The following is a 22,871-nucleotide window of genomic DNA, read 5'->3' on the forward strand; positions in this document are numbered from 1 at the left end:
TCCCTGCATGCCCACAAGAGATCTAAGTCCAACCCACTTTGAATGCCTTTCTTATCTCCCACTCATTTCCCTTGACTGTTAGTTGGCTAGAATCTTGTAGAGATTGCAATAAATCTTTATGCGTATTTGAACTGCCTGAATCTCCTGATTTCCCAGGCGATTGACATAACTCACAAGAAAAGTCCTGATTTTTTGTGCTTGACATCTGAAGCCATAAACCAGGGGTCTTCAAACTTGGCCCTTTTATGACTTGTGGACTTCAACTCCCAGAATTCTTCAGCCAGGAATTCTGGGAGTTGAAGTCCTCAAGTCATAAACAGGCCAAGTTTGAAGACCCCTGCCATAAACCAAGGAAATCACAACTTACAAGCCTATTTACTGGAGGAATTCAACTAAGCCAATATATATTTGGCCAGATTTTGGTTTAATATACTAGTACATTCAGATAGGAGAGGTTTATTAAATTGCGGCTAGGCAAACAGTGGCTTAGCACCATCAATCACAGTCTGTTATAATTGAAATAATGTGTACTCATTAAATTCATAGCCATATAATCATAGGTGTAGACTTTGTAATTTCAGCATCTATGAATCTCTGCTCTTTTTAACCACTGTCCAATATAGTGTGTACACTTGTACAATGTACCTACTTACTGAATTAATCCATTTTCAGGATTCACATGATAGCTTAAAGCAGTGTTTTTCCAACTTGGCAACTTTAAAATGTGAGGATTTCAACTCCTAGCGTGCTGGTTGCAGTATTCTGGGAACTGAAGTTCACACATTTTGCCAAATCTACACCAAGGAAAGTCTACACAAGTCACCAAGTGTTTAAAAAAAACACCACTGCCTTAAATCATATATTAACCTGATGTCTGGATTCACGCCGTCCACCCAACGATAAGAAAATAACCAAATAGGGCTAATTCAGTTTAGCATGGTGTACGAATACACCATCTACAAGGCAGCCAGTTAAGGGTGTTGTGGAAATACAGCCCATTTTCTACATCACAGATCAGAGTGCCTGAAGGAACCAATTAGGGTAGACAAGTGTGCAAGATCATTTTTAAACCAGTATTCCTGTGCCAATAAGGGATCCTTTGAAACAAGCTGCAACTCCCAGGATTTTCAAAGCAGGTTTGGGAAACCCCCCAACTGCTTTTACTGACCCAATAAAAGGCTTTTGAAGATCTTAAGTCGGTGCTTCTCAACCGTGGCAACTTGAAGATGTGTGGACTTCCATTCCCAGAATTCCCCTGCCAGATGGAATTCTGGGAGTTGAACTCCGCTCATCTTCCAAATTACCAAGATGGAGAAACATTGTCCTAGAGATGTTACTTGAAAATAAGTTATTTCAAGAATGGAACCAGTTGGGCTTGCGTTTAGAAATGAAGGCCTCAATTCCTTCCTGTCCATCCTTCAGAGCCAGGTTCTCCACCATGACCTGCGACGCTATTTGGTAAGCTGTGCCAATATCATGTTCCATCTGTTTGTAAAAAGTGGCCTTCCCCAGAGCTAACACGGCCCGGCTGCTCTGGCAGATCTTTCGGGCGATTCTCATGGTCTGGCTTTCCAGCTGCTCCTCAGGTACAACTCGGCTGATGAGTCCATGGCGAAGGGCATCCTGAGCTGTCATGGGCTCTCCGGTGAAGAGGATCTCTAGCGCCACCTGGAAGAAAAGATCTGAACTGGAGACGTTGACGTTCCATCATCTGACTCATTTCCAAGATTTTGGTGCCCGCCGGATAGGCAGGTGCAAGCCAGGAAACGGCACTAGACAAAACATCCTTCATGAATTGGGGGCATGCATTAAACTTGCAATACCGGGAGCATCTTCCCCAGATATGTCTTGTTTTCAGAAGAAGCGAGCTGGCACGAGTTAATAGGCCCTTTTCTTTGATTTTGGGATTAGGGTGACTGATCTTGGATCGTTTGAATCACTGGAGGCCCAAGTGGGAGGTTGAAAAACATCCTAGCAACCCTTTCTTTACCATAGCCGGGATTTTAATTCATATCCCAAAGATGCTTTTACATGAGGTAACTGGACTTCCTCGTTTTTTCTTGGAAGACGTTTCGCTTCTCATCCAAGAAGCTTCTTCACGAGGAATGGGAGGCAAGAAAGGAGAGGAGAGAGGGAAGAGAGTAGAGGAGGGGGGAGGAAGCAGGAAGGTTAGAGGAAAAGAGGAGGAGAGGTGGGGAGAAACGGGAGGGGAGTGGTGAGGGAAAGGAGAGGAGAGGAAGAAGAGGGAAGTAGGAAAGAAAGGAGAAAGGGAAAAAGAAAGTAGAGAAAGAGGAAAGAGAGCGGAGGAGGGTGGATACAGTGAAAGGGGAAATAGGCGAGCAGCACCCAAACTTACTGTCAGAATCCATTTATATCACATTCATAAATGTATGTTTAAAACACTATCCCGCCGCCATGGATTCTGCCATCTCCCGAGGAAGGAGGAGCGCATGTGGATTCAGCCTGCCTTAGGTTATTTCAAAGACCAAGGAAAACCTTTTGAACTGGGGGAACAAAAGGGAGGGTTAGGGAAGAAGGCATCTGGCCTGTGTCTTCTTTTAATTCTGTAGAGGAAGAAGGCAACAACCATAAAGATTCGAAGTTCCCTTTTTCCCACGAAAGGGATGACACGAAGTAAAATGATGGGGGGCTGACCAAATGGGGTTGAGGGAAGGGGGGGTTGAAGCGGGAACTCTTTATAAAGTTTCAAGTTGTAAAACAATACCAAGTCCTGTCTTGTATTTCCACAACCAAGCATGTCCTAGTAAAAATTCCTTTTGGATTAGAACTGACTCCAAGAGTTTTTGTTTTCCTAAGACGTGGATTGGGGTGGGTCCTGACACTTATGAGTATGCATTTATCTATTGCGGTATATGTGTTGATTTGTTTGTGGAAGAAACAAATGTGTGGTGCAATTAGTTCACATGGTGTAATAAGATGGAGGTTTGTTGTCACTGTGAGTTGGGGGGTGGGAGCACGAAGGGAAGCTCAGTTAATCTCAATGTATACATGGTTATTGTACTTTGACAATAAAGGTTCATTTATTATAGCCTTGGTGGAGCAGTGGGCTAATGCCTCCTTAAGTAACACCAGCTGCCTGCAATTATTGCAGGTTCGAGTCCCACCAGGCTCAAGGTTGACTCAGCCTTCCATCCTTCTGAGGTAGGTAAAATGAGGACCCAAACTGTTGGGGGCAATAAGCTGACTTTGTAATAATGCCGCTTGGGGGGGGGCAAAAGCCCTAATAAGCAGGCATATACATAGAATGAAGGCTATTGCTAAGCACATTTGATTTGTGCTTAGATTGTAAGCCGCCCTGAGTCTTCGGAGAAGGGCGGGATATAAATGGGATTAAAATAAATAAAATAAAAATTAATAAAAAATAACATGAAGAGGGGAAAAAAGCCAATCTCAGTGTATACATGGTTGTACTTTGACAATAAAGGTTCATTCATTCATTCATTCAATTGAACATTCCTCTCTCAACACCATCTATCTCCAGTCTACAACGATTCCACAAAGGCTCCACATACTTTCGCCCTACTCAAATGACCCTGAAGACACAGACAAACCTCCAAGTGGCCTCAACGACTCTCTAAAAGAATGCAAATCACCGGCTGTCTGCAAGGAGTATAAATCTTTCCATCACCCCACCCCACCCCCATCCAGTCAGAGCTGAAGAAGCTACTTGGCTTTTTTTTCCTCTTCATGTTATTTTTTATTATTTTTTATTTTATTTATTTTAATCCCATTTATATCCCATTTATATCCTGATCAAAATTTGGAAGCTTGGCCACGTACTCCTATTTATGACGGCTAAAGTGTCCCGGGGTCACGTGATCCCCTTTTGCGACCTTCTGACAAACAAAGCCAATGAGGAAGCCAGATTCACTTAACAACCCTGTTACTAACTCCACTACTGCAGTGATTCATTTAACAACTGTGGCAAGAAAGGTCGTAAAGTGGAGCAAAACTGACTTCACCTCTTGCTCGGCAAAGAAAATTTGGGGCTCAGGTCTTGTGGTTAAGTCTGGGACTATCTGTGCAATGTCTTTACCCCCTTTTCAGATCAACTGTGGTGGCCACCCATGATCTTGTGGACATAAGTTCCACAGCTCATATTTTGCCCCTGTGAAGTAGGGCTTGCTTTGTCCTTGCAGAAGTGTTGACCCCGTGTGACACCCCCCCCAAAACGGAAAACGATGAAGGTGGGTGCAAAAGGGAAGGGCCACAAGGCACCGTGGACCACAAGGTTTGGTAAGGTCTACCTTCTTAGGCAGGGATCTTCCAATGGCTACTGCTGGGGTTGAGCAGAAGAGACCCACGTTCACTCCAGGGGTGGCAAACTTGGATTTCTCACTGGCCACGGCAATGTCGCAGCTGGCCACCAGCTGGCAACCGGCGGCTGTGGCAAGGCCATTTACTTTGGCAATCACCGGCACGGGCAGCTTGGGAAGCAACGTCATGATCTGTGAGGAAGTGATTTGAAAAGAAAGGAATCAAGAGGTGTCCCTTTTTAATGCGGGAAGATCCAAAGAAGTGATAGTTCCAGTTTATACTGGATTAAGTAGATCACATCTGGATTACAGTGCTCTGGCTCTGGTCAACACAAATAAAGAACCCTGAAGAACTGGAAGGATTGTGGAGAAGAATGCAAAAGATGGTGAGGGCCTTATACCACTGTCCCAAAGAGGTTTTTTTCCAGAGGCAACTGGACTTCCTTTTTTTTCTTTGAAGACATTTTGTTTTTCATCCGAGAAGCTTCTTCAGCTCTGACCGGATGGTGGGGAATGGAAGGATTTATACTCCTTGCAGAGAGCTGGTCATTTGCCTTCTTTTAGAGAGTCGTTGAGGCCATTTGGAGTTTTATCTGTGTCTTCAGGGTCACCTGAGTGGTGCAAATGGGTGGGGAGCCTTCTTGGCTGCAGGATGTTTTCTGCCCTGCATCTCTTCACTGTTAATCCATTCCCCACCATCCAGTCAGCACTGAAGAAGCTTCTTGGATGAGAAGCGAAATGTCTTCAGAGAAAAACAAGAAAGTTTGGTTGCTTCTGGAAAAAGCACCTTTGGGACAACCATGACTTGGATGACCGAGAACCTCCATAGACATTTAGCCTTATACCTGTTCTGTCCCAGCCTACATGAGTCCTTGTTAACTCAGAAGGACAAACCCCTCTTCCAACAAGTAGGCTGGAACCGCAGGAAAAACAAACCCCTTTTATTATTATTTACAGACCTGCAAAATGTCCAAAAGCAAAAGCAAACAAAACACGATTCAAACGGAGAATTGTCCAAAGGCAAACAGAACACGATTCAAACAAAGAATTGTCCAAAGGCAAGGCAAACAGAATGTGATTCCATGTAACTTGATTCCTTCACAAATGGTTGCCTTCAGCTACCAGCACCTCCACCCCTTCCCTTTTTATTATGCAGCCCCAAGGCGTGGCTTCTTAATGCCTTCTCCTCTGCCTTTGGAGCCGCCCCATTGCCTCCCTCTGTCCAACTCTCATTGCCTGTCAGCGTTTGCGAGCATCTATGATGTCTTCCAGCTGTGAGTCCTCAAAGTCTGACTCAGTTTCCCAGCACAGCTGGGTCTCAGCCTGAGCACGAGTTGAGGGGCTAGGCTCCTCATCAGATTGTAAGTCCTGGAGCTCATCAGAGCCTTCCTCTGATGGCACTCCAGGCCCCTCCTCCTCCTCCTCTGATTCCCCAGACTCAGCTGCCGGGTCCACTGGCTGGCGAGGAATCACAACAACACCACTCTCAACCTTGGCTACTTGAAGATGCGTAGACTTCAATTACCAAAATTCTGAGGGTTGAGGTCCACACATCTTCAAGTGGCCAAAGTTGAGAAACACTAGCTTAGGCACTAAATCCGATGAAAAACAGATTAAAAGAACTGAAAGAGTAAATGAAGACTGGGTAGCAACCTTCTGATGTTTGAAAGGGCTATCACAAGGAAACGAGCTTGGATTTATTCTCCGTATACCGTCTTGTCCTAATCAAAGGACAACAACCACTTGGTGGTGATCCAAAGTCAAAATTTGAAGGAACCTCCTGAACAGGAGAGCTATGAAGCCATGGAGCAGCTTGTGGGGGTCTTTCACTGGAGATCTTCAAGCAAAGGCTCTTTACGTGGGCTGGTATCAGAATTCCAGGGTTGGATTAGATGACCTCCAAGGTTCCTTCCATCTTCACAAGTGCTTGAATATAAAATCCCAAGAGTCTAAATGACCTATTTCCAATTTCCAGACATCCACGTATATGACACAACTTCTTAAGATACATGAAATCTCTCAGTGCTCACTTGATTTAAGAAGAGATGCTCCTGTTAAAAGTTATTTATAGCGACAGCATTTTTTTTTCTGGGGCACTGCAGTGACTTTATGAATTTCCCCGGCAAAATCCCAGAGGGGAAAAAAACCCACAATCTATTCTCTTTCAATTCTGAACCATCGTACATCCCAGGTGACTGTCTGAAGCAAATTGTTTCATTTGATCTATTTAGGTTTCTTCTTATTCCAAGGTGGAATTAAACACTGGGCTGCTGACACTGGAGATTTTAGTAATTCAACAAGGGAGAAATGGACAGATTCGGCTAATTCGTCCTTTATGCTCTCAGTATTTAGAACAATATCACTTCTTCTGTAAAAACAATATGCTCAAGGGTCATGCTGTTGCACTGTAGAGTGGTAATTTAAATGAGGGATCTCCAAACTTGGAGCTGCGGACTTCAAATTCTGAGAGCTGAAGTCCACAAGTCTTAAAAGTTGCCAAATTTGGAGACCTCCCCCCTCCCCCCCAATTTAAAGTAACATTTTGGCACACAATGACGGAGAGAGAAGACAGCTAACTGTAAAGAGAGAAAAATTTTCACAGGGTTGATCCAAGTCAATGTGGAATTGTGGAAACTCACCTCTGAGCAGGTTTTGAAGATGTCCATATGCTGGTCTGTGTCATCCTTCCCGGTCAATTCCTTCAAGTCATGTCCAGAAGAGAAAACAGGGCCTTCGGCTTTAGGGAAGTTTGGAAAAAGAAGGAAATGTTTGCACAGGATAGCACTATGATCTAGTTCAGGGCTTTTCAACCAGTGGTACGGGTACCACCTGTGGTACATTGGTACCTGGCATACGACCATCCTAGAAAAGTGGCAGCGGGGGAGGGGAATGAACTGAACTGGTGGCAGCACCGCACAAGCCTGAGTGAGAGATGACTGGAGCTGCAGGGCTGTCAGGGCTCAGCAGAAGCGCCAGGATCAGCGCTTCTTCGGGGCTGTCAGGGCTCAGGGGAAGCGTCAGGATCAGCACCAGGCTCCAGCTGGAGCTCGGCGCTGATCCCGGTGCTTCTGCTGAGCCCAGAAAAAGCACCGATCAGCTGGAATGTTGTAGCATCTCCAGGGTCTTGTGATTTACATTCAGATGCTTGGCAACTGATTCATATTTATGACGGTCACAGTGTCCCAGGGTCATGTGAAGTGACCAAAACCTACTGCAACCACCCAGCAGAGGGGAGGGGGAATAAAAACCAAACACCCCCCACTCCACCCCCACCCCCAATCCTCAACAGAAATGCTCACAACAATGAAAACTTCGGACAGGAGGAAGAGCGCTGCCGGGCGGGCAGGCAGATGTCTTGCTCAGCTGTGGCTTGGGGGACACTTTTTTCAGTGTCATTGTAACTTCGAACAGTCATTAAGCGAACCGTTGCAAGTCGAGGACTACCTGTACTTCATCACTTTTTCCCCTTTTTTTTGGTCAAGTTTTTGACACCTTGCTAGGCGACTGGCGGTACTTGGATGTTGCCATATCCTAAAAGTGGTACAATGGGTGAAAAGATTGAAAAGCCCTGATCTAGTTCACACAACACACTGAACTAGGGCATGCTTAACCATGTTCTATAGACAAACAACATCGGTGCTGAGTTCACGTGACATGTTGAATTTGAGCTGTCTGAGCTTTGTGGGTTTCCTTGCAGACGTTTCCTTACCAAACTAGGTAACATCATCAGTACCACAAGGGAGTGGAATTTAATCTTATTTTTATATACTATTTATTTATTTATTTATTTTATTACATTTATATACCGCCCTTTCCCTGAGGACTCAGGGCGGTTTACAGGGAATTAAAAACCAACAATACAAAAGTTAAAACCAGTTTAAAAAAGATTAAACTTAACCCTGTGCAAATAAAACCCCAGTTAAAATAAATTAATCCTCAGCCTGGGCCAGAGAGCTCAAAGAGCCAGGTCTTCAGGCCCCGGCGGAATGAACGGAGGTCGGGGGCAGTCCTCAGCTCCACTGGCAGCTGGTTCCAGAGGGCAGGCGCTCCCACTGAGAAGGCCCTATCCCTGGGCGTTACCCGCCAGCAATCTCTTACCGGTGGGACCCTGAGCAGACCCTCCCTGTGGGAGCGCACTGGACGAAGGGCACTTGATGCTGGCAGCAGGTGTTCCCTCAAATACCCCGGACCCAAGCCATGTAGGGCTTTATAGGTAATGACCAGCACCTTGAATTTCACCCGGAGGGCAACTGGCAGCCAATGCAGCTCGCGGAGTAGAGGTGTTACATGGGAGTATCGGGAGACCCCCATTACAACTCGCGCGGCCGCATTCTGCACCAGTTGAAGCCTCCGAGTGGTCCTCAAGGGCAGCCCCAAGTAGAGAGCGTTGCAGTAGTCCAAACGGGAGGTCACGAGCGCATGAGTAACTGTGCGTAGGGCATCTCAGTCCAGATAGGGACGCAACTGGTGCACCAGGCGAACCTGGGCAAAAGCCCCCCTGGTCACGGCTCCTATGTGGTCTTCAAAATTGAGTCGTGAATCCAGGAGGACGCCCAGGTTGCGAGCCCTATCAACGGGGGGTAACACCTCACCCCCCATCATTAGAGATGGAATAGTCTGGTTGACCCGAGATGCCGATATGCACAGCCACTCAGTCTTGGCGGGATTGAGACGAAGCCTGTTTCTCACCATCCAGACCTGGACCGCCTCCAGGCACCGGGACATCACGGCGAGGGCATCACTGGGTTGGTTCAGGGTGGAAAGAAAAAGTTGGGTATCATCAGCGTACTGATGATACCCCACCCCGAAACCACGAATGATCTCGCCCAGCGGCTTCATATAGATGTTGAACAGGAGGGGCGAGAGAACCGACCCCTGAGGAACTCCACAAATGAGAGGCCTCGGGGCGGATCTCTGCCCTCCCGTCAACACCGACTGCGAGCGGCCCAGGAGATAGGAGGAGAACCACCGTAAAACGGTGCCTCCCACTCCCAACCCCCTGAGACGCCGCAGCAGGATACCATGGTCAATGGTATCGAAAGCCGCTGAGAGATCTAATAGGACCAGGACAGAGGAGCAACCCCTGTCCCTAGCCCTCCAGAGATCATTCACCAGCGCGACCAATGCCGTCTCCGTGCTGTGTCCGGGCCTGAAACCCGATTGGTACGGGTCCAGATAATCAGTTTCCTCCAGGAACAGAGGAAGCTGATGCGCCACCACACTCTCAACAACCTTCGCCAAAAAGCGAAGGTTGGAGACTGGACGATAGTTATTTAAAACAGCCGGGTCCAAAGCAGGCTTCTTGAGGAGGGGTCTTACCACCGCCTCCTTCAAGGCGGCAGGGAAGACACCCTCCTTCAAAGAAGCAGTTATTACTGCATGGAACCAGCCTCGTGTCCCCTCCAGGAGGGGCACGGATCCAACAAACAGGTGGTGGTGCTCAGTCTCCCCATGATCCTGTCCACATCATCAGGGGAAACAGGGTCGAACTCAGTCCAGATAACATGCTCAAGACCGCCCGATTCCTCCACATCAGACTCTGCCCAGTCAGAGTCCAGACCGGTCCGGATCTGAGCGATTTTATCCGCCAGATGATGACTAAACTCCTCGGCTCGTCCCCGCAAGGGATCCTCTCTCACCTCCTGGTTAAGGAGGGAGCGAGTTACCCTAAACAGGGCGGCCGGGCGATTATCTGCGGACGCGATAAGGGCAGCAAAGTAGTTAGACTTCGCCGTCCTTATCGCCGCAAGATAAGACCTTATAAAGGTTCTTAACTGCAATCGGTCAGATTCGGATCGGCTGGACCTCCAACCGCTCTCTAGACCTCGTCTCCAACGCTTCATCTCCCGGAGCTCCACAGAGAACCATGGGGCCCAACGGGATCTGCGCCAGGTCAGAGGTCGCAAGGGTACAACGCAGTCAAGTGCCCCGGCGGCCGCCGTTTCCCAGGCATCCACCAGAGCATCGACTGGGCTGTGGGTAAGGGTGATGGGTATAGGCCCAAGCGCCCTCTGGAACCGTTCCGGGTCCATTAGGCGCCTGGGGCGGAACCACCTGGTCGGTTCCGCCGCCCAGCGGCGGGGGGTGGCATAACGGAAAACCAGCCACAGGAGGTAATGATCTGACCATGACAGGGGGGTGATGGTCGGTGAACCCCCACCCAGATCATCCAACCATTGTCCAGATAGGAACACCAGGTTGAGAGTATGATCCCCCACATGAGTCGGGCCCTCAATAACTTGGGTCAGGCCCATGGCCGTCATGGAGGCCATGAACTCCCGAGCTAACTCAGACGACCCTCCCAGTGACGGCAGGTTGAAGTCACCCAGGACTATAAGCCTGGGGAATTCCACCGCCAGCCCTGAGAGAGTGTCGAGCAGCTCGGGCAGGGCTGTTGCCACACAGCCGGGCACCAGGTATGTGAGCAACAAGCCCAACTGAGCCCGAGGACCACATCTCAAGAGGAGGGATTCACTCCTGGCCATCTGGACAATGGTGGCCTCCCGCGGACACAGAGTCTCCCGAATAACCACTGCCACCCCACCACCCCTGCCCTGAGCCCGTGGCTGGTGTAGCACCTGGAAACCTGGAGGGCATAACTCGGTCAGAGGCACCCCTCCCTCCGAACCCAACCAAGTTTCCGTAATGCACACTAGATCCGCACATTCCTCCTCGATCAGATCATGAATGAGGGGAGCTTTGTTAACGACGGATCTAGCGTTAAAATAGACCAGCCTGAGCTCAGGGACCTGATCACCCTCATCCCCGGGTAAGAGGGTGCTAACCGGAGGGTCGGAGCGCGCCACCGCTCGGAGATAGCGGGGGCGCGATCCCGGGTGTTGATATGGCCCTCCGTGCAAGCACCTGCTGCCATTCCCTATCGTCGTGGGGATTTGAAGCCCCACCCCCACATTCCCAGAACCAGCAGCCACCTCCCCCAACCCCGTCCCGTCAGGACCCCTAACAGGCCCAGACTGAGTGCCGGTTAAAGATTCCCTCCCCACCCTCCTACCCCTCCCCCTCCCTAACCTTTTAAAATAACCGGCTAAAAATTTTATCAGGGGCCTCTTAGCACGTCTCAACTCGAGGCCCCTAGTTAAGCCCAGCCACCTCTCGGGGTCCCAGCAATTGGGCCCGTCATCAAGGGGAGTGTTAGAAAGGAAGGCTGGTCGTATCCAGGAGGGAGAAACCCCTCTGAGGGCGTACAAGTCCGATCCAGAGTATTGTACTCGAGCCATGAGATGGAACTGTCCATATGAACCATTGTTCACAAATGGGGTCAGATGTTATTAAGATGATAAGATGTTAGTTCAGATGTAAAAAACATTAAGTCCGGAACGTGTCTTCATCCAGCAATCTGCCAGTCCGGCTCTGCTCTCACCTGAGCCGGTCCAGACAAGAGCCCATGACTGTCCTCTCACCTAGCCATGAAATCCAGCCTGGGATGGATAAGGGCAGCATTGGTGGGGGAGCAGAAGTCCCCCCTGCTAGTCTCTCACACCAGCAGGGGATTAATAGCCAGTCCAGGGCCGCCCTCTCACCACGGCCTGTCCTAGACTCCTTCCGGAACATCATAGGGAGGTCACAGGAACAGGAGAAAAAATGTCCTAAATGCAGTGATGGTGAATCTTTTAGAGACCGAGTGCCCACCCACTTATGCATCGTCGGGTGCCAGGCGGGTGTGGCCCATTGGTGGGTGGGCATGGCCCATGTTGGCTGTGGCTGTGTTGGTAATGGCAGACTGGGTGGGACTAAAAAGTTCAATCAATCAATTCCAACTTGGTGAGATTTTTTTTCCTGGAAGAAGTTGAAATTGATTGAACTTTTTTTTTTGGCACACGGTGGCGGAGGCCTAAAGCGAAAAGGTTTTATAAAACCCAGCTGAAGGCCTAGAACTGGGGCGACGGCGTGCGTGCCCACAGAGAGGGCTCTGCGTGCCACCTGTGGCATGCGTGCCATACATTCGCCACCATGGTACTAGCGGTTTGCCCTGTCAATGTTAGTGGGTGTGTTCCTGGTGGTCCTTTGATTAGGCTGTTGTTTATTGTTAGCTTGTTTGCCTCTGTTGGAAGTTCCTTGGCTGGGGTACTGTTTACTTCTTGGTTTCGTGTTAATCTTGGCATTAATCTCTGCTCATGTGGGTGTTCATTGTTTATTTATTTATTATTTATTTATTTATTTAATTTGTATACCGCCCTTCTCCCGAAGGACTCAGGGCGGTGAACAGGGCAATACATATTAAAAGACAGAATACAAAAATTAAAAAAGATTAAACAAGGTGCCCACGAATAAGTTAAAACGCATTAAAAGCAGGTTAAAACACATTAATAAAACCCAACCCCATCCCATCAGGCCAGGCCAGCTTGTTCGAAGAGGTAAGTCTTTAGATCGCGCCGGAAGGAGCGGAGGTCAGGCGCCGTCCGGAGCTCGACCGGAAGATGGTTCCATAAATCCGGCGTGCCCACAGAGAACACCCTCCCCCTGGGGGTCACCAGTCACCTCCTTGTTGGTGAGGAGGTGTTTTGGTTTCTGTGTTTCCTTTGGGGATTTTTGATTGTGGCCATAGATGTTGTTTATCTCTATGTGCCTATTGATGGCTGATTAATGGTTGGATTTTTGCTAATAGACAAGCCCAAACAAAACCGTATATTATGGCTTAACAGTGCGGTATGAACCCTGATTTTGGATGGCTGAATTCAACAAATGAAGGCTTGGTGAGGACTCACACCCCTGAAAGAACGGACTGGTGGACTAGTTTGGCCCAGGGTTATCCAGCAGGATGCTGCTTACGTTGTTATAATTGCCAAGGAGCAGTTACAACAGTTAGTTCTCAACCTATGATCACAACTGAGTCCAAAATTTGTGGAAACATTTGTTAAGTGAGTTTTGCCCCATTTTATGACCATTCTTGCCTCAGTTGTTAAGTGAATCTGGCTTCCTGACTTTGCTTGTCAGAAGGCCGCAAAAGGGGTTCACATGACCCTGGGACACTGCGACCGTCATTAACATGAGTCAGTTGCCAAGCGTCTGAATTTTGATCCCAGGGCCATGGAGATGCCGCTAAGGTCGTTAAGCATGAAAAACGGTCCTGTGTCACTTTTTTGATTGCCCCTGTAACTTTTGGACGGTCACTAAATGAATTGTTGCCAGGCGAGGACTACCTGTATAACTAAAAACCACGTCAATTTAAGAAAGGAGATTGCAGACACTGAGTCTCACAGACCCCACTTCAGAACAATGATAGTTAGACTCAAATGATTGAGGACTCTGCCAAACGCTCTCTTCATTCATTCACTGAGCAGGAGGTTGGACTAGAAGACCTCCAAGGTCCCTTCCAACTTTGCTATTCTATTCTATTCTATTCTGTTCTGTTCTGTTCTATTCTATTCTATTCTATTCTATTCTATTCTATTCTATTCTATTCTATTCTATTCTATTCTATTCTATTCTTCTCCATTGCATCTATTCTATTCTATTCTATTCTAATCTATTCTATTCTATTCTATTCTATTCTATTCTATTCTATTCTATTCTATTCTATTCTATTCTATTCATGTTCTGTTCTATTCTATTCTATTCTATTCTATTCTATTCTATTCTATTCTATTCCATTCCATTCCATTTTCTATTCTATTCTATTCTATTCTATTCTATTCTATTCTATTCTATTCTATTCTATATTCTGTTCTGTTCTATTCTATTATTCTGTTCTATTCTATTCTATTCTATTCTATTCTATTCTATTCTATTCTATTCTATTCTATTCTATTCTATTCTATTCTATTCTATTCTATTCCATTCCATTTTCTATTCTATTCTATTCTATTCTATTCTATTCTATTCTATTCTATTCTATTCTATTCTATTCTATTCTATTCTACATTCTGTTCTGTTCTATTCTATTATTCTGTTCTATTCTATTCTATTCTGTTCTATTCTATTCCATTTTCTATTCTATTCTATTCTATTCTATTCTATTCTATTCTATATTCTGTTCTGTTCTATTCTATTATTCTATTCTATTCTATTCTATTCTATTCTATTCTATTCTATTCTATTCTATTCTATTCTATTCTAGTATTCTATTCTATTCTATTCTATTCTATTCTATTCTATTCTATTCTATTCTATTCTATTCTATTCTATTCTATTCTATTCTATTCTATCCATTTATTATATTGTACTCCACTCCACTCTATTCCTTTTTCGAATATGGATAAAAAATATACCTGAAATGATAATGACGCGCAGATCCGTGCTATCAATATTGTGCAAAATATCCTGATGGAGGGACTTCAGCATGGAGAGGGAGAGCGCATTTCTTTTGCCAGGATTGTTCAGAACAATGTTCCTGTAAAGAAAAATTAATGTTTATAAGATGTCATGGGAAGCAGCTTAGTAGGAACGAGAATCCTTACAACAGAGGAGCCAAGTGTTTTTTCCCCAATTTGAGGACTGCATCCCAAAGTGACTGTGGCTAGACCCCCAAACCAGTCTTTTGGAGGTGGGAGGTCTTTGTGGTATGAAATGGGTGCTTCTACGCAATGAAAAAATTAATTTCCTAAGATTACAGAACCCGGTTATTTTAAAAAAAATGTTTTCCGCACACTGGAAACCACGCAGGTCCTTAGGATTGGTTACAATCCTATTGCAGTTGGACGTGCAATTCAGAAGTTGCATCCTTAACTCATATAGTTTTGTCTTTTCCTATTATTTTTTGTAAGGTGACGAAGGTAAGATGATTTTGGCTCAATCGTGAACATCTGTTAAGGATGGATGGGTTCTTCTTGGCAACAACCCCAAAAAGAGCCTTGGTGGAGCAGTGGGCTAATGCCTCCTTAAGTAACACCAGCTGCCTGCAATTAGTGCAGGTTCGCATCCCACCAGGCTCAAGGTTGACTCAGCCTTCCATCCTTCCGAGGTAGGTAAAATGAGGACCCAGATTGTTGGGGGCAATAAGCTGACTTTGTAATAATGCCGCCTGAGATGGGGCCGAAAGCCCTAATAAGCAGGCATATACATAGAATGAAGGCTATTGCTAAGCACATTGATTTGTGCTTTAAATTGTAAGCCGCCCTGAGTCTTCGGAGAAGGGCGGGATTAAAATTAAATTAAATAGTATCAAGGTATCAAAAATAGCAGCTGATTTGGGCACGGGCATTAACCCAAAGAATTATATACAGGATGGAAAGAGAAATATACCTTCGACTTATACCAACAGATTGATGATGTGTTGCTTGGGACCAGAATTTCTTTTGCTCAGCAAGGCAGTTGTTAAGTCAATCATACCCAATTTTATGACCCTTTTTGCCATGGCTGTTAAGTGAACCACGCGGCTGTTACGTAATCTGGTTTCCCATACTGATTTTGTCGGAAACTGGCTAGGAAGGTGGCTAATTGTGATCACACGCCTCCAGGGTTTCCAGCCCAGCTGCCCCACCACGGGCCCTTGCCCACGGCATGCCTTCCACCAGTGATATATTGCCACCACTACGACTCCACTACTTCTCCACTGCAGCCTAGTCGTGGCGGTTGCACCGCGACACAAATCTTCATGGCCGAATCTCCCCTGTGGGACGATTAAACGGGCCTCTGACGCTCCTGGCTTCTCGTGCGTGCCTGCTGGCGGGAGGCACAGGGGGCATTGGCAGCTTCAAAATGGCACTTGCATGGCAGGGGAGAGGGAGGTGCAGGCATGGGAATGGACCCAGTTCAGAGATGAGGCAGACAATCGGATTTGGCTAAACAAAAGTACTTATAAAATAATAAGAATAATGATGATGATAATAACAAGAAGAAGAAGAAGAACACCACTGATAGTATAGGTCAGGAGTAGGCAACCTTGGCTCTTTTGTGACTCGTGGACTTCAACTCCCAGAATTCCTGAGCCAGCATGGTTCAGCATGGAAACCTCTCCCTTTCCCCTCAGCATGGCTGGCTCAGGAATTCTGGGAGTTGAAGTCCACGAGTCATAAAAGAGCCAAGGTTGCCTACCCCTGGTCTAGGTTCTCCTGCAGGGGGCTGGACTAGAAGACCTCCAAGGTCCCTTCCAGCTCTATTCTATTCTACCTTTCTCTTCTTCTGTGTGTGTTTATTGAGAAGAAAGTTAATTTAAAAAATGGCCAGAAGTGCACCAGAAGCCTCAAAGCCATGTTTAATCTTGCCAAGGAGGGAATTGGCTGTGGAGATTTCTGTGGCGGGGCAATGCCCGCAACTAGGCAGTGGAGAAATAGTGGTGGCGGTATACCACCAGTGGATGAAGGCCCATGGTGGGACAGCTGGGCTAGAAAAGCCGGGGTTTAAATGGGCATGATGAATTGTCCCATTCCATACGGGATCTACATGGCAGCCTATCTTAGGATCCAGCGGGCTCACAACAATTCATAAAACGTAAAGACATACCCAGGAATTAGACCAGAAGTCTTCAAACTTGGCCCTTTTATGACTTGTGGACTTCAACTCCCAGAATTCCTCAGCCAGTGTGCCTGGCTGAGGAATTCTGGGAGTTGAAGTCCACAAGTCATAAAGGGCCAAGTTTGAAGACCCCTGAATTAGACCAAACATCCTCACAGCCTTAACATTGCCTGGTTTTATGAATGATGATGTACCCATTTGCAGGTTCTCTCACCTGTTGCTGCAGAAGACTGGCATATCTGCAGCTGGCACATTTTTCAAGGTAATTTGGTTGAAATTGAAAGAGCCGGTTTGATTTAGTAGTCTAGTAGTAGTAGTTTTAAGCTGTGATTTACTAGTAAAAAAATTCTAAAAATATATATATCAGAAGTCAGCTTCTCGGTGAATGGGCTTATCCACAACACTATTCAGTATTTGAAATGTGCTTTCGGGTCAGAAAGAATGCATAATTAAAATTGTAGATAAAGCAAGAAAGCACTCTTAAAGGAAAACAATTTGTTTCCTTGACTGAATAACTGATAATTGCTGTTGTGTTTGCAGTTCACTGATTCGGATCAAATATAATTTGCAAGCTGAGGAGGTTTTTTTCTGAAGGAGATGCCTAGGGATTGATTTGGCCCCAAACCAATTAATAGATGGTTTGCAAAGGGGATTTTCTGATTTTTGAGGTAATTTCAAGAGAGAGCTTTCCAGATAATAAACTCAGGCAAAAATTGGGCTCACTTCTGAATCACTTTTTCAAAATTTAATCCACTATTAATTCATGCCCTTTTGTGCTCCCCTCCCTGGCCCACTTCAGTTCACTCACTTATTTGGAAACTGATCATTATCTTAACATTTCCCCAAAAGGAATTTCTTGTGCATGCACTGCTATTAATTATTAATTAATTGGGGGGGGGGAAGGGAAGGACTGTTTTTGAAAAAAACTTGTTGCTAAATTTCCAATTGGTAAGCTTGACTTTATGAGAAGAACAGGGGGTGTTTTAGGACGTTACATGATTCCGTCCCAAATATTTAGTAAATGGTTTGATAGCTTGTATTGACTCAGATGCTGTAAAAATATAATTTGGTACAGGTAGCCCTTGACTTATGACCATTCATTTACAAATAAACTTTAGGACTATTCAAAGTTCCAAGTGCTGGAAAAAAATGGCTTATGACCAGTCCTCGCACTTACGACATTCCTATGGTCCAAACATCAAAATTTGGGCATTTGAAAATTGGCATGTAGTTATCACATGTCTTGGGGTCATGTGATCACCTATTGTGACCTTCTCAATCAAGCCAAGTCAATGGGGGAAATCTGGATTCACTTAACAACTGTGCAATTCACCTAATGACCAGTTTTTTGCTTAAAGAACATGGCATAACAAGTTGTAAAATCGGGTGCAAATCACTTAACAATCACAGAAATTCCAGTCCCAATTCCTCAGTCGATTACCCACAACTGGGTTATGGAGGTTGTACAAAATGCATTTTATTAGCATGTATTTTGTGGGCTGTCACCTGAATTCTACTTGGATCAGCCAGGGGTGAATTTGCACACTGTTGTAGTTTACTACATGGTGTAAACCCAGCCATTATAGCATGTGAAAAGAGGCACTGGTTTAAATCAGGGGCGGGCAACCCTGATAACTTTACAACCTATGGACCTCAGCTCCCAGAAGTCCATGCTGGCTCTGGAATTGTGGAAGCTGAAGGCCACAGGTCATAAAGTTGCCATAGTTGCCTACTCCTGGTTTGTGAGGTGTTGCTAGGTTGTGTGTGTGCGTGTGTGTGTGTGTGTGTGCGCGTGCGCTTCTGGTCCTCCCTTAGGTATGAAACCACGGGGGAGGGGGGCTTTCTGTCAGGGCCTATCAGTCTCAGCCCATCCTATCTCACAGGGTTGTTGTGTGGTAATAGGAGAAAACATTACATCTACAGCACCTTGCATTGTACCAAAAACCCCCAATGATATCATTGTAATTACTCTTTCACATCTAGCTATGGGCATTTGCCCATTGCGAGAACCCAATTTATTTATTTATTTATTATTTATTTATTTATTAATGGGATTTATATCCTGCCCTATCTCCCGAGGGACTCAGGGTGGCTAACAACAAAACTTAAAGGTCTCTGTACAGTAAATTAAAAATAAAATTTTGAAATAAATTAAAATAAATTATAGAGTTAGAATTGTAAATATAATTAAAATCCCTGTCAGTCTAGGTCAGCCAGGTGGAAAAGGAGTGTTTTGAGGCCGCGACGAAAGGACTGGAGATCTTGGGCCATCCGAAGCTCAGGGGGGAGCTGGTTCCACAGGGCTGGCGCTCCCACAGAGAAGGCTCTTCCCCTGGGGGTCGCAAGCCGACATTGTCTAGCCGACGGTACCCTGAGGAGGCCTTCTCTGTGTGAGCGCACTGGGCGATGGGAATTCGTTCCCGGCAGCAGATGGTCCTGCAAGTATCCCGGGCCTAAGCCATGTAGGGCTTTAAAGGTAAGAACCAGCACCTTAAATCTCACCCGGAGGGCGACCGGTAGCCAATGCAGCTCACGCAGGAGGGGTGTAATATGGGAGTATCGGGGTGCTCCCATCACTACCCGTGCAGCTGCACTCTGCACCAGTTGGTCTTCAAGGGCAGCCCCATTACCAGCATATTCAAGAATTATGCAAATACAACACCTGTTTCATTTGCAAATGGCATGTCAAGCACTCTCCAGATCCTCGACCCAGGAAGGCAACCTTACCATTAAGGCAGGGGTCTTCAAACTTGGCAACTTTAAGACTTGTGGACTTCAAGTCCCGGAATTCCTCAGCCAGCCCTGGCTGGCTGAGGAATTCTGGAAGTTGAAGTCCACCCTTCCCAAAGTTGCCAACTTTGAAAAACAGGGCTCTAAAACTTTTAGGATTAGAACTAGAATTCTTTCTTGGCCAAGGGTGCTTGGTCACACGAGGTATTTGTCTCCGGTGCCTAAACTCTCAGCGCACGCACAAACAAACGAGTGATAAATCAGGATTATAATTCTAAAACGCATTCCTTCTTAGGGGAAGTGGAGAAAAACCCCAGACCCCTTCTGTATCCAGACAAGATGCTCCACTCTGCTGCCCCGCAAGGGCAGCAGTGCAGCACAGCGACACAGCCTGGCTTAGAACGGGGCAATTGGTGCCCGAGTTAGCGCTTTCACGCATCTGCAGATTCACACGTCTCCTCCTGCTTCACACCCACACACCCACACCCCAGCACCAGACATTCGCAGGTACTGGAGAACTACAACCTCTAGTTGCAAAACCCAGTTCTCGGGCTTGACAAAGGAGGGGTACCCCCCCCGTCTCCCCAAGCCAAGGGGGCTGCAGGGAGAAGGGGCAGCCTTCCCCACCCAGCCCGGAAGCTCGCGGGCTTTGCATTCTCTGCCCAACCTGATGCCTTCGCTTTGCCACACGCGGGTGAGCTTCCCTTGCTGTTGCTCCTGCTGGCGCGGCCCATCGGGCGTTGGGGCTGCGGGGCCGCCGGTCGACCCAGTCCGGCTGCCCGGGACGAGCCGCACCAGCTTCGCCCTACAAAACGCTCGGCGGGCGGCTACAGCGGCCATCGCTCGTTGCAGCGGCGCAGAGCGGAGCGGCTCAAGGGAGACCCCTGCCGGCCAGACGCGGAACGGCGCCTGGAAAAAAGAGCCGCGCTGCCCCTCCGGGTTTCGCACAACGCGGGAAAGCTCGCCCGGGGTTTTTGCTTTTTTTCCTAGGTTGTCCCGTTGTGTATTGCCGCGGGAAGCGTGCCTTGCTAGCTGTGGTTTGCAGGCGACCTTGTGTTGAAGAACCAAGCGCGATCAGGCAGGGCGGCGGCCCGGGTCGTGTGAGCCGGTTGAAACTAAACATTAAGGAAACCAAGATCATGGCATCTGGCCCTCTCAATTCCTGGCAAATAGATGGGGAAGAAATGGAGGTAGTGAGAGATTTTATTTTCCTGGGCTCCAAGATCACTGCAGATGGGGACTGTAGTCAAGAAATTAAAAGACGCCTGCTCCTGGGGAGGAAAGCCATGGCAAATCTAGACCGCACACTAAAAAGCAGAGACATCACCCTGTCAACAAAAGTGCGTATAGTCAAGGCTATGGTCTTCCCAGTTGCAATGTATGGCAGTGAAAGCTGGACCATAAGAAAGGCTGAGCGCCAAAGAATTGAGGCCTTTGAACTCTGGTGCTGGAGAAGACTCCTGCGAGTCCCTTGGACTGCAAGGCGATCAAACCGGTCAGTCCTAGAGGAGATCAACCCTGACTGCTCTTTAGAAGGCCAGATCCTGAAGTTGAAACTCAAATACTTTGGCCACCTAATGAGAAGGAAGGACTCACTGGAGAAGAGCCTCATGCTGGGAAAGGTTGAGGGCAAGAGAAGAAGGGGACGACAGAGAAGGAGGTGGCTGGATGGAGTCACCGAAGCAGGAGGCGTGAGCTTAAATGGACTCCAGAAGATGGTAGAGGACAGGAAGGCCTGGAGGAACATTGTCCATAGGGTCGCAATGGGTCGGACACGACTTCGCAACTAACAACAACAACAAGGTTGTCCCATTGTGTATTGCCGCGCGAAGAGTGCCTTGCTAGCTGTGGTTTGCAGGGGAACTTGTGTTGAAGAACCAAGCGCGATCAGGCAGGGCGGCGGCCCGGGTCGTGTGAGCCTAGTCGGAGATAAGTGCTTCTAATTGCACGCGTGGAAGAATGAACCGCGCATTTTCCAAGACAAAAGGCTGGATTCCCAGAACCCGCCAGATGTAGAGCTAGAATGCATTTAAAAAGCCACCTTTATTATTATAAATGACTTAATAACTTATAAATTACTATAAAAGACACACACATCCAAACACACAAACAATATTCCTCCTCCTGTTTTCCCTTCCACAACAACCTTGTGAGGTGGGTTGGGTTGAGAGAGGGACTGGCCCAAGGTCACTCAGCTGGCTTTCATGGCTAAGGTGGAACTAGAACTCACAGTCTCCTGGTTTCCAGCCTGGTGCCTTAATTATCAAACCAAATTGTACTCGTATAAGTTTACTAAGCCTATCAAGATATGAAATTCAGATGAATTCAAATGAAAGCAAGAGAAAAAAGTGTAGGGTAAAGTGGAAAAAAACCCATTGACAAAATCCTTTTTAGTGCAACAGAATAAGGTAATAACTCTGCAACCTCGGCTTTTTACTTTTACATACCGGTAGTTAAATGTGCTAGCCATTTCTATAACAACAAACTTACCTAATCAAAAACACCCAGAGTCAAAAGTTTCATTTTCCCCCATCTCAAGCACAAAATTCAGAAGCCGTTTCCAAGCAGAAACAAAAGTTGGATGTGTTCTAGCCACCTCTGCTAGTTTCATCAGTTTTCCCAGCCAATTATCCATTGTGGGAATCAAAGTATCTTTTCCTTTTTGTACATAAAGCATCCTTGCTGTAACAGCAAAGTCTAATTTTTTTAAGTTCTTTATCCACTAAGCCTAAAAGAAAAGACTCAGTTTTATATTCACTTTAAGAATCTTAAATATGAATCTTACTCCAGCATTTCTACTGTGGGAAGTCAGCGCCCCAGAGAAGGTAATATTAAAAGGGCAGAAAAATATATTTTCTCAAAGGATCTTAAACAGGCAGAAAAACATACCCAGTTTTCTTAATAGTCCCAAGTCTCCTTCCCCCAAGCACAAACCAGCTCTGTAGAAATGCAGATGTAAATAATCCAGGAAGGTTGGGGCCCCTAGCTAGAAGACAAAGGCACCTAAAATCTACATACCCCACCCAAACTCTAAGACAGGACATAATAGGATTAACCCACAGATGGCAAAGGGCACACTCACTCAGGTCAAAGTTCATGCCACAGGAACAACTCCAAACAAAAGGCTCCAGAGGGTATAAAAACCCACTCCTTACATGTGTTTGCTCTCTTTTCTTCCAGAGCCATCTATCTATCTGGCTATCCTCTTCGATAAACTGCAACCTTCTTTCTAAAGCAGTCACCACGTTGTTTATTCCCGGCTTGGACTGAACCACGATGAAGACTTTTCCTTCAACACTACCAAACTTATAGTTGCTCTGTGAGGGCAGTGGGCGGTATCCAAATGTGATAAAGGTAAAGGTTCCTCCGCACATGCGTGCTAGTCGTTTCCGACTCTAGGAGCTCATCTCCGTTTCAAAGCCGAAGAGCCAGCACTTGGCCGAGGACATC

At 46.6% G+C, this 22,871-nt stretch overlaps 1 protein-coding gene across 1 annotated transcript; it reads right to left on the reverse strand.

The window, feature by feature from the left end:
• Positions 1-327: 327 nt before the first annotated feature.
• ECHDC3 (enoyl-CoA hydratase domain containing 3) lies at positions 328-20,310 on the reverse strand. The gene is made up of 5 exons (XM_081331827.1): positions 20,089-20,310; positions 14,507-14,628; positions 6,917-7,014; positions 4,269-4,469; positions 328-1,668 (listed from the first exon to the last, which is right to left on the reverse strand). Exons 1-5 carry the CDS (start codon positions 20,259-20,261, stop codon positions 1,354-1,356), a joined length of 909 nt encoding a protein of 302 aa, XP_081187953.1. The 5' UTR covers positions 20,262-20,310; the 3' UTR covers positions 328-1,353.
• Positions 20,311-22,871: the final 2,561 nt, after the last annotated feature.

This window comes from Vipera berus, assembly GCF_964194415.1.
Source record: "Vipera berus genome assembly, chromosome: 6".
Lineage (NCBI taxonomy): Eukaryota > Metazoa > Chordata > Lepidosauria > Squamata > Viperidae > Vipera > Vipera berus.